The sequence below is a fragment of the Solanum dulcamara genome, chromosome 5, assembly GCF_947179165.1.
Source record: "Solanum dulcamara chromosome 5, daSolDulc1.2, whole genome shotgun sequence".
In the NCBI taxonomy this organism is placed as follows: Eukaryota; Viridiplantae; Streptophyta; class Magnoliopsida; order Solanales; family Solanaceae; genus Solanum; species Solanum dulcamara.
In genome coordinates, this window is record NC_077241.1 from 78,235,685 (window position 1) to 78,248,184 (window position 12,500).

General features: G+C 36.6%; 1 protein-coding gene and 1 long non-coding RNA gene across 2 annotated transcripts; both read left to right on the forward strand.

The window, feature by feature from the left end:
• The first annotated feature begins 556 nt into the window (after nucleotides 1-556).
• On the forward strand, nucleotides 557-1,471 carry LOC129888590 (uncharacterized). The gene has a single exon (XM_055963543.1). It carries the CDS (start codon nucleotides 635-637, stop codon nucleotides 1,265-1,267), a length of 633 nt encoding a protein of 210 aa, XP_055819518.1. The 5' UTR covers nucleotides 557-634; the 3' UTR covers nucleotides 1,268-1,471.
• Nucleotides 1,472-9,903: 8,432 nt separating this feature from the next.
• On the forward strand, nucleotides 9,904-12,174 carry LOC129888591 (uncharacterized). The gene is made up of 3 exons (XR_008766689.1): nucleotides 9,904-10,119; nucleotides 10,984-11,025; nucleotides 11,864-12,174. It is a non-coding gene; the product is annotated as an uncharacterized LOC129888591 (long non-coding RNA).
• The last annotated feature ends 326 nt before the right edge of the window (nucleotides 12,175-12,500 follow it).

Genomic DNA, 12,500 nt, shown 5'->3' on the forward strand with positions numbered 1-12,500 from the left:
AATAACCAAAGCTATTTTTTCTAGTGTGACAGAGCCAACAATTCACTTAATATGGACTAGAGGGAACATGATATATATTAAATGACCAATGATAAATCTCTTTCTTAATTGAACAATGAGAACAGAATAACATTTTCTTTTCTCCGTTCACTTTTACTTGTCCACTTTGAACTTTACACGGGTCTTAAAAAATAATGATCAAGATGAGTATATTACCGTAATATCCATATTAAAATTGATGTGTATACTGAGTCTTAAGAAATGATTTGATAAATTAGTAATTAATATTGAAGATAAAATTAAAAAAAATAATTATCTTTCTTGAAAATTATGTCTAGAATAGTGGTTATGTAAAAATAAATAATATTAATTTTTTAAAATAAGAAATAGTTATAGATAAAAACATAATAAATTCATTCCCACTTAAACAGAATTTGAAAGGGCCAATTGTTTTTTCGAAATTCAAAAAAAGAAGTCTAAAGCACATGGAATTACTACCGTGCTCTGTTTCTGCTTCGTCTTTATCTACTCGTACATTTTACAAGTACTATACATAACAAACTCTTCCCCTTTCCATTTTTTCTTCCCTATATAAATTTCTTCAAAATTTCATTCTGTCCTTAATCCACCAAAAATGTCGACAGACAACAACAATAACGACGAAATGCTCACATTGTCTCTGTCTTTTCCTTCTCCCACCGTTCCACCACCGCCTCCGCCACCTCCACCACCATCTTCTCGCCGTCCACGTAAGCGAAAGCTATCGCGGATATCGAAAAGCGAAACGATTCCGCCTCCTTATCCATGGGCGACTAATCGTCGAGCAATGGTTCACAGTCTCAACGTACTTAACTCGAACCGGATTTCAACAATAACCGGTGAAGTTCAATGTAGAAAATGTGAGAGAAAATACGAAATAGGATTTAACTTGCACGAAAAATTCGCGCAAGTTGGAAGCTTTATTTCATTAAATAAAGAATTCATGCGTGACCGTGCACCGAATATTTGGATGAATCCGGTTTATCCAAATTGCAAATATTGTGAACAAGAGAATAGTGTCAGACCGATTATTGCATCGAAGAAGCAATCGATTAATTGGCTATTTTTGCTATTGGGTCAGTTTATTGGATGTTGTACACTTAAACAGCTCAAGTATTTCTGCAAACATAACAACAAACACAGGACGGGTGCCAATGACCGGGTTCTTTATCAAACGTATTTGACTCTTTGCTGGCAGCTTGATTCCAGTGGCCCATTTGATCACTAAACGTATCAAAAAGTGTTGTTTTTGTCATTTGGAATGAAAAAGAGGCTAGAAATTAAATAGGATTATGTAAAATTACTATTGCTAGGATGATTTTGTTGAAAAAAAACTTGTGTTTGTGTGGAGTAGCTAACTTTTATTTTGGGCAGGACCTAGCTATATATTTGTTCTGTATTTTTTTTTTAATGTTACAGTTAATTTATGGTTTATTGATGATATAACCGGCGTTTTTATTGTTGGTGGATGTTGATCATGTCTTCAATTTTTTCTACTTCTGTTATCAACAGGGAAACGTAAAGAATTGCGTAAGGGTGGATTTTGTAGGAAGAAATTGTTTTCTATAAAAAAATATTATTCACAAAAAAAGTACTTTTTGTAAAAGTGTATGAATATAATCTAGATAAATATTAATATTACTCTTATGAAAGGTGGAGTTGGGGTGTTGAGTGGCGGGGATAAAGAAATGAAGATGAGGTTTGTTGGAAGGTAGGATGGGAAGTCATTTTTCTTGTTTTTAAGGAATTTATTTTTTTCAGTCCATATTACTTGTCTATTTTCCCCTTAATCATAAAAGAAGAGTTTTTTTTTTACTAATTTACTATCATTCAACTCTTTTTAATATACTCTATTTATGAGTCTTATCCATCAATATCAAGATTAACTATAAAGAAATTTTTTTGAAACTTTATATTCCCTCAATTTATTTTTAGTGATTCACTACTCGAAAATAGTTGTTTACTTTTACATCATTTTTAACACATTAAGAAAAAATATTTTTTTAACCATGTTTTACCCTTCACATTAATTAGTTATTCTCCAAATCATTTTTCATGAACTAATACTAAATATCAATTATATGAGTATTATGGAAAATATTCATAGGGAGTGTGTAATGTACAAAGTGAACAAGTAAAAGAGAATGGATGGAGTAATATTTGTACTTTCAAAAAGAGTTAGTTGTAAGTGCAAATTAATTTTTTTAAAATTAATTTTATGTTTATTTCATAAATTGACAAGTAATTTAGGAGTATTTTCTTAGAAAAAACATTCTCCAAAAATTAATTAGAAAACATTTCTGTATACACCCTAAATCTTTGTTGCTTTGGATTCAGTCAAGCCTTTTCCTGTTCCCAATAATAATAATAATGAGCAGTAATTAAAAGGGCTTTATGAGTACTTATCATAATTTCCACAGAAGATGCATCTTGATAATGCTTTTAATGTTCTTACTTTATTTTATTAATCGACATCAATTTAGTAATGTTATTGCCTTTTGTAATCGACAACAATTTAGTACGATTGATTATGGTTGTTTCTTTGATGAACATTAACAAAGATTCTGTAACACCCTCAAAAATTTTCCCTAAGATTCGGACCTTTCGTGTATATGTGTAAGGTCGAACTCGAGTATTGTGAAGCATCTGCAGGAGTAAGATGAGTCTTTGAGAAAAGGAGACGCGTTAGAGGTGATGTGGGGTCATGAAGGACCCCTAGGACCAAATCAAATCCAAAAGATTCGCCGTGGCTAAGTTTGAGGAGGAGTTCGCTTGAGAGGTTGACTTCTAACGACCCTATCTTTTGAAAGACGACAATCTGGGTGGCCCACGACCTATTAAATTAGAGGTCATCGAGTCTTCTTTCCAACGCCACCAAGAATGTACATTTTGGAGTTTGGAGTCAAAAGATATGACGATCCTAAGATGAACTAGCACGGCAGGAATTTTATTTTTTGGCCTGAGTTGCAACTGCTGGGGAAATGGACTTGGCGCTGTAAGGGCGCGACGCGCCACTATCCCGCCAGAAACATGCCTCAGTAGTTTGGTCCTTGGCGCGACGCGCCACTAAAAGTTGTGCAGGGTTTTTCAGGCCAAATTTCCAAAACCCAAAAAATATGGCCTTGGCGCTGTAAGGGCGCGACGCGCCACTATCGCGCCAGAAACATGACTCAGTAGTTTGGTCTCTAGCGCGGCGCGCCACTACGAAGTGTGCAGGTTTTAGACGTAATCGGCCTGGCGCTGCAATGGCGCGATGCGCCACTATCGCGCCAGGTGCATTTTTAGCCTATTTTCAAAACTTTTGAGAAGGGGCAATTTGGGAATTGTCCCAAATTGCATATGTATCATCCTTGGCCAATTTGGGGACATATTTTCAGCCCCCACTCTCTCTCTAGAAAAGCCCTAGAAATCTCTCCCTCTTCTTCTTCTTCTTCTTCTTCTTCTTCTTCTTCTTCTTCTTCTTCTTCTTCTTCTTCTTCTTCTTCTTCTTCTTCTTCTTCTTCTTCTTCTTCTTCTTCTTCTTCTTCTTCTTCTTCTTCTTCTTCTTCTTCTTCTTCTTCTTCTTCTTCTTCTTCTTCTTCTTCTTCTTCTTCTTCTTCTTCTTCTTCTTCTTCCAACAAGAAGAGTTCCAACAAGAAGAGTTCCAAGAGCTTCAAGATTTCAGGCTTTCCATTGAAGACCCAACAACAAGGTTTCTTCAAGAGTCTATTCTAAGGTATGTAAGGATATCCAAAACATGGGTTGAGTCCACCCATGTGCCCTACTCTTGCTTTGAGGTTAGATGTCCATGAAAATGGAGTTTCTTGATATGGTTTATGTTTGAGTGAGTTTTGTTCCCCACTTATTTGATTCTATATGTGTTGATGTTGTTGGGCTACGAAGTTCCTAAAAGAGCCTTGATGTGAGTGTGAGTTGATGAAGATGAGTTGTTAAATATGTTTTATTGTTCTTCTTAATTATATAGATTTTGATAAAGGATGTTATCTTCCTAAAAATGATACTTACCTTGAATTGTTGATTTAAAGCCTAGGAGTTGTGATGAGTTCCAAAGATTGATTAGATGGATAGAGGAAATGATTGGTCATGTTTACATATTGCTATAAATGTGCCTTTTAATTTCTCTTGAAAGATATGATTTTGAGATGATTGATTATGCTAGAGTGGATGAGTTGACAAGGTTTAAATGAGACTTGTCGATATGATTTGATTGAGTCGATTGGATGGAGTTTTATGAGCATTGAGTCTTGGGAGGAGTATCGAGCACCGAATTGGGTAAGAGTAAAGTCCATACTCGAACCCAATAACTACATCGCCAAACGTAGGAGGGGATCGAACCGTTAAAGTCGGATGTTTCCCCAAGATGTTTGTCCTGACATTATAGGACTTGGTTGGATTGGATCCATGATTGGTTGATTCGTTCATACCCTAGCAAGGTATGAACGGACGCAGCAACAACGTCGGTTTGTTGTACTTTCACTGGCTCATAAGTGATGGTTGTCGGATAAGAGAAACTCCTAGTTAGATCTTGATAGTACTCTGAGTCAGTTGAGTTGAGTGACATGAGATTTGGTCCGGTCTAAATCATTTCTTGTTAGATTTAGGATACTTGCGTGAGTTGTTATATATGTATGAGTTGAGATCCTGAGTCGATATTGATGCTTTCGTGATGTTTGTTTCATCTGGCCATTTTACATACTCGTACATTCCATGTACTGATGCCATTTGGCCTGCATCGTCTTATGATGCATCGACAGGTACTAGAGATCATCAACCGGCGCTCCGTTGAAGATCCACATACACTTCCAGCCAGTTGGTGAGTCTTCCTAGTTTCCGGAGGATGTTGAGTTTTCTTGTATAGTTTTGTTGTTGTTTCTTTTATTTTGGATTGCTGGTAGCCATGGGCTTGTCATTGGCACCTTCTAGATTGTAGATAGAGGCTTCATAGACCGGAGTGTAGAAATGTTGAATTGTTCTTTTGAGTAGCCCCTTTTAAAATTTCTTGTCGAGTTGACGGTTGTTTGGCCTTCGGCCCTAATTTATAAACAGTATTTTATTAATTGAGTTTTCTGCTAAGAGAAGGTGATTGAATGAATGTGTGACTGGACCAGGTGGTTCACTCGGAGGTCAGAAATGACCTTCGAGTGCCGGCCACGCCTAGGGTACCCTCCCAGGGCGTGACAGATTCTCACACATAAATTCACTTTTAATAAATGATCTTTTCAACCAGTACTGCGTTAGCCCCTACAACACATCAGATGTTTACACCAAATCATAAATCTTGAAGATATATATCTATCTTTTAGGTGGGAGATCCTAGTCACTGGCATTCGTTGTACATATAATAGTCAGTTAGTCACCATGTGTACATACATTTGGACCACTTTATGCTTGATATTTGTGCTTCTTGTGCGTAGGATATGATTTGACGCGAAATCGATTTTTTGATGGAAAATGAAATGAAATATGCTCTACTTGTTTTAAGCAGCATTTCGTAAACTTTGATGGGAAGGAACGATGAAAAAAAAATGGTGTTTTATGTATTAAGGCATTATTAGAAATGGAAATTAGCAACAAGCATGTAACGTTTAGATTTTATGTGGACCAAAAAACATATATTTGTACTAATTAATTAAACATTACAAGCCACTACCAAACTATATTACATGGCCCGGATTCAAACTGACTTCATGTCGACCTCTTCTTTAAGAGTTCCAGAAGTTATTTGCTAGAACTCTTTCAAAATGCTGACGGGTGTGTGTCGAATTCTTCAAAAGTAGTGCCATTTTTGAAGGATTTAACACTGGCGCAATAACATTTTTGGAGAGTTATCGAGCAAAATAATTATTCAGAAGTAGCTTTCTTTTCCTTTTGGCGCATTTGTGCCATGTACAGGCAGGTAGACCAGTGTTTCAAATAGCCTTATATTCTGAAAAATCACCATGTGTGATTAAGTTGTCGTACTGTGATGAAACGTCCAAAAGTCTTCATTTGTGAAAAACAACTAAGAAAAATGTGCATATAGCAGAGGAACTTGGAATGATAGAGAGCCAACAATTCTGGAGAAAAACATATGTTACAACTCCAAGTTTTACATTCCTTGCTGCTCTCTGATTGTAGAAAGCAACATACCACGTAATGTAGTCAAAGTGAATCAGTTTTAAGGGTGTGAGTTCGTCGCTAAGTTACAAAATGCAGCAGTCAACTTAAATAGCTTACTCAATTTCGACAATTGCTTATGCATAGGCTTATTAGGCTATTATGAGTTACCAATTTCGACAAATTGGTAACTCACTGCTCTTACGAATCAGTGCTAATGCATCTCAGTTCGACAAGAGGTTATGGAACCTTTATATTTTGTATATTCAGAAGGAATTACATGCTCAAATATCCCTTTCATCTTTTACTCATAAAAACTTATAATACCTCTTAAATGAATTCATTAAATTTGAAAGTTTTCAGCCTACCTTTCCCTTTTTAAACCTTTTGACTTGGCAGAATAATTAATATGGACCTCTGCTAAGCATAACAACATAGAATGTCTTTCCAACGCTTTACTTTGGTGTCAACATTGTGTATTCATTGAACTTGACAGTGTTAAGTCTGAAGTTTCAAAAGACAACAAGCTAATAAAAAATGGTGGCAACAGTAACCATTGGGCAAATTTGGTCTTTACTTTTTAAAATGTAGTCTATTCGGCAAATTTGCCTGTACACGGAGTTCTTGCAAGAACCTCTATATTGGGCAGCATTTTCTTCAATCTCCCAATGCATTAGGCATTTTCAGCGAGAGAAAGGCCTACTGAAATCTCGTTCAGGTTTAGAAATTTCAGGATCCAGGCAAAAGGCTACTGAATTCAATTTTTTTACTGTGCTGTGTTGACTACGTTCCAGTACTCCCATGAAAACAAATCGAATAATATAACAAAGTTTTTGATCTCTTACCTTTTCTATGCTTTTACCTTGAGATTGAAAAAGGCAACATACATCATAAACAACAACATAACCATAGTCTCACACATTAGAATCTGAAAGGCTAAAGTGTACACTAATTATTTTACGAAGGTCAACGACTACGTAGGAATCTAGGGGAGCTGTTCTGCTGAAAATACCAATTTTACGTACTGTCAGCCAGAGACGGGGTGGAGCTAGCACTATTTATAGTTACAAATTCGGCACAACCTAGTAATTTGATGTGTACCTTGTAAGACATCAACGTAATATAATCTAATAACTTAGTTTTTCTCAAATCTAAAATCCCCATACTCAAAATTGTAGCTCGCCCTAAGCGAATTGATCGTGTCAGCCTAAATTAATTACCACTAGATTGACCAAAAGAGATAACTAACTGCTCCAATGTTTGAACCAAAAAAAGTCAATCTTCAAATGTAACACCCCAAATTTTTTTCGTCAAGATTCGAACCATTCTTTATATGTGTGTAGACTCGAATTGAATGACTTGTAATTTTATATATGAGTTAGGATAAATTCTTAAGTATTTGAAGGGTATTAGATGTGATTTAGGATCATAAGGGATCCCTAAAACCAAGTCAAGTCCAAAGAATTTCTATCGGCTAAGTTTCCGAATGAGTTGGTATAAGGGTCAACTTCAAACGACTATGTCTCCTAAAATATAACGAATTGGGTGGCCCATGACCTATCAAATTAAAGGTCTTTGAGTCTTCTTGCCAATGCCACAAGATTGTATTTTTTAGAGTTTGGAGTAGAAAATTATGATCGTTTTACCGAAGCATGTCCGGACAGTACAATTCGGCGAGCTCACCAGCCAATTTGGCGACTCGCCGAATAGTGCCCGAAATCCTTCAGAATCTATTGGATTGGGCAAGGTAAAGCACCATTTGGCGACTCGCTGAATAGGTCGGCGAGGAGACCTCCAACTCACCGAAATTGCCGACGGGAGTTATTAAAAGGTGATTTTTCCCAACCTTTCAACCTACTAATATTCTTCTATGTAGAGATACTCTCAAAATCCCAAATTATCCTTATGCCAAAAATCAAGAACTTCAAGAAAGAGATTTCTACAATATTGTCACGACCCAACCCCGTAGGCCGCAACTGGGTTCCGACCTGGACCTTCTCATGCGTATTTATCAACTACACTTAAGTTGAACCGTGTGTGATGTGATACTATATACAAAAACCCCAATAGTTTAAAACTTAAAAACTTTTTCATGTACATGTAGCCTTTTTCATTTGTATCATATCATGAAAGGGCACGCGAGCCGACAAGGCTGCTATAACAAAAACATTCACAACATATCGAATATGCAACATCGAAACTAACTCACAAACAACCCACATATACATATGTCTACAGACCTCTAAGAATAGTAACAACAACATATGGCGGGACAAGACCCCCGCCGTACCCCTGAATGTACAAATATATACATTAAGTGACCAACATCAAAATTTAGGCTCCAGAACAGTGAAGAACTTCCGACACAGCTGAGAGGAACTCCTACGCTGATGGATCTCCAGAATAAACATATGTACCTGCGGGCATGAAACGCAGCTCCCCCGAGAAAAGGGGGGTTAGTACGATATATGTACTGAGTATGTAAAGCATAACACATCGTAACTGAGATCATAACTGAAATAGGGATGCAGGGGATAAGTATAACAATTAACAAATTACTGTACCTGCACCTTAGGACACGTGATCCTATACACCATCATATACTCTGCCCGACCCTCTAGTGAACTCAGTGTCATTATCATTACTTCATAATCACATATCATTGAGTCATAATGCATTTCATTTCATCATATCATCGTATACGGTATCATACCATCGTATACGATATCATCTTATCATGTATATCATCGTATTATACCCGGTTCACTACGGGGCTCAGGGTCACAATGTATTGCTTTAATCTCATATGCATGCCTACATAAAGTATCCGGCCCTTTAGTGAGGGACTCGGTGAATGGAGTGGTGTACGTCTATAGCGTACCATCATAATATACATATGTACCCGGCCCTCTAAGGAGGGACTCAGTATTCCTTCCTTATTTCACCACATATACTATCATATTACAGCCGACCCGGGACTCGGTGAATAATCTTATCGTCATAACATATAACATATATCATACCTCACGTACGGGATCGTCTCCTCGTGCGTGGAACTATACACATCCGGTCCGGGACGTGGTGAAAGAAGCAGTAATACTGGGCACGATAACATATCCCGGCCCATCATGGGACTCGAGGAAGGATGGGTTACAATATGCATGAGTAGAGTAGTGAGAAACCATATGCAACTAAGTCATTATCTAAGATTCGATGAAATAGTCAAGTGAACCGTTACCTGAAGACTGGGGGAGTAATTATCCGAGGTATCCCTTTAGATGTCATTAGGGCTTATATCAGTTGGGGCTTCAGGTGTTACATTCCGTATTTTTGCATTTTGGATTATTCGTAAGCTAACGATTATAAATTCAAGGGCTTTTAATTTTGAATTTTTAAAAGGACATGATTTGTTGTAGATGCCAAGTTATATGAATAAATTATGTGTAGTAAAATACATCTCAAGAAGGACCCTTAAGCCGAATCAAAATAGAAGCCATCAAATATGTTTTTCTTAAAGTTACGTTTCGGGTAAGCTGACTTCGGGAGGCCATAACCTCTTTATAATTTGAGAATTTGGGAAAACTCTCAACATGAAAGTTGTAGATAATTGAAATATCTTTCCAACCATAGGTCGTGGGACGAAATGTGATATCGGAGTAATAAGATATAGACGTTTTAAATCTGACAGGCCAAACTAAATAGTGAATTCGGCCCAACCTAATTCTAATTCGGGTCAGGCCCAATACCCACAAAATTAAATCTGATTTTTTGTAACTATTCCTTCATACAAAGATCAACATAATTCTGGAAATTTCCAAAGAGAGAGAGAAAGGGAGTTCTTGAGAAAAATCCCAAATCCGACCAAAATTAAGTCCCGAAATCCGAAGCTCATGAAGAGAAAATTGTTGTACGTCGTGTTGGCTTCAATTTGAGCTAGAAATCAACCAATAAGGAGAAGATTTTATGTGGTGCTGCAAATTCAAGGTAATATTAAAGTCTCCTTTTCATTGTTAACAAGTTTAGTTAGAGTTTTAACGGATTAGAACGGAGAAAATAGTGTTATAAACTAGTTTGGTGATTTGTTGAGATTTATGGGTTAAAGGGTTGTTTTAGGTAGATTAAATGGATGAAATTAGGTTAGTGATGATGTATAATAATGGTTGATATTGTTTTGATGTTGTTGATGAGTTGTTGTTCTTGAATTTGGAGGAAAAAGGTGTATGAAGATTTTGAATGTTCAAACCCGTTTTTGGAATTGAGTAGCTGGTAGTAATTCTGGAATATCTCATTGTGTAGACCTTCGAATTTAGATATTAAACATGTTTTGGAAAGCTAATACACGTACCTACAACTCTTATGTTTATGTCTTAGTCTATATCTGCTGTTATGATGTCGAAAACTGAGCATGAATCTTAAGACAAATTCTGTCCAGATTCTGGATTGAAAATTCCTTCATGTATAGCTGTTTGTATTTTGATGATATCTCTTTGTAGAAAATGAATTTTGAGTTGATTTCTTTTGCATTGGAAACTTAAGACATAGATCTAAATGTTTCATGAAGGTTATAAAGTCCAGTTTTGCCGTTTTCATTTTCAAAATTTAGATACAACGTGAGGTACTTGACTTTCCGAATTTACTGCTTTGGTAACATGAATAATAAATCTTATTTTGTGTCAATATTTTGGATTGTTGATGTTGGTTGATGATTATATGGCTGGTTTGAAAGTGGGAAAAGTGAGCGGTATAGGGGAGGTGCTGTCCAATTTTTTTTAGAAATAACCTACTAACGATAGACTACGTTTTATTTTTGTCCATAGCTTAATCATAGTGCTTAACGTTTTAATATAGGTTGAGACAATATTGGACAACATATACGTATAAACGCTAAAGGTATGTAAAGTTAACATTTTCTTCTTTTGGCATGATCCATATGAACGAACGAATGACGTATGCTTAAATTCCAAAGAAACTCGTATTCGTAGATATACTCGGATGGCTACCGTTCTTGATTTTCAAAATTTATATTGTTATGTCTTGACTCATGTGTATGATTCCAGCCATCCTAGTTGGTATAACTCATGTTGTGGTATAATTCATATTTTAGTATAATCCATAATTGGTGTGATTCATAATGACTATTGTCTTGGTTTTCAAATGATGGACTATTTTGCTTATTCTATTAAGTCTCCGATAATGATCAAATTTCGCAAGGTTGCTAATGATACCTTATTCGTGCATATTGTTATGGTATTATTCACCGAGTCCTACGATAGGCCGGGTATGTTATCATGTATGGATTCCACTACATTATTCACCGAGTCCCTTACTAGAGGGCCGGGTACGTGATATGATAATATGATATTATGATGATATGACGATATGATTATGGCACCGAGTCCCATAATGGGCCGGGTACGGTATCAGTGTACACTACTCTATTCACCGAGTCCCTTGCTAGAGGGCCGGGTATGGTATATATATACATATGACGATATATTGATATAATTGTGACACCGAGTCTCATAACGGGCCAGGTACGATATATGATGATGATATGCATGTCTTCATTTTATAAGACATAGGTACAGTGATTTATTGATTATAATACTTGACTCCTGAATCTTTATTTCAGATGTGATCTCCTTTACGGTATTTTATGCTTTATATACTCAGTACATAGTTCGTACTGACCCCCTTTTGTTCGGGGGGCTGCATTTCATGCCTGCAGGTACAAATACTCATTTTGGAGAGCCGCCAACTTAGGATTCTACTCAACGGGTTTGAAGTGCTCCATTGTCTCGGAGCCCAAACTTTGGGTACTAATCCTTATAATGTATATATTTGTGTATTTAGGGGTACGACGGGGCCTTGTCCCGTCATATGCTATTGTTAATTCTCTTAGAGGTCTGTAGACATATGAGTGGGTTGTATATAGATGTTGTCCGATGTACTAGTATGACTTATGTTTTTGGACGTTTACATTCAGAATGGAAGCCTTGTCGGCTTACATATTATGTTATCTTATTTTTGACAATTAAGACTCCCCAAGAAATAGGTGATTTTAGTATATATATAAGTAACAGTTTGAGACAACGTGCTACCCATATAAATTCTATATCGTGTTTAATTGTCGATTGACAAAAGATAATATGTGTGTATACGAGTGTCCAATTCGGACACTAGTCACGGCCTACGGGGCTAGGTCGTGACAAAAGTGGTATCAGAGCAGTTCATCCTCGGAGTGTTTACAGACCGTGTCTAGTAGAGTCTTGTTTATCGGTGTGTTGTGCACCACATCTATAAACAGGAGGCTACAGGACATTTAGGACGTTGCCTTTCTTTCATATCTAAGATCGTGCGATAGA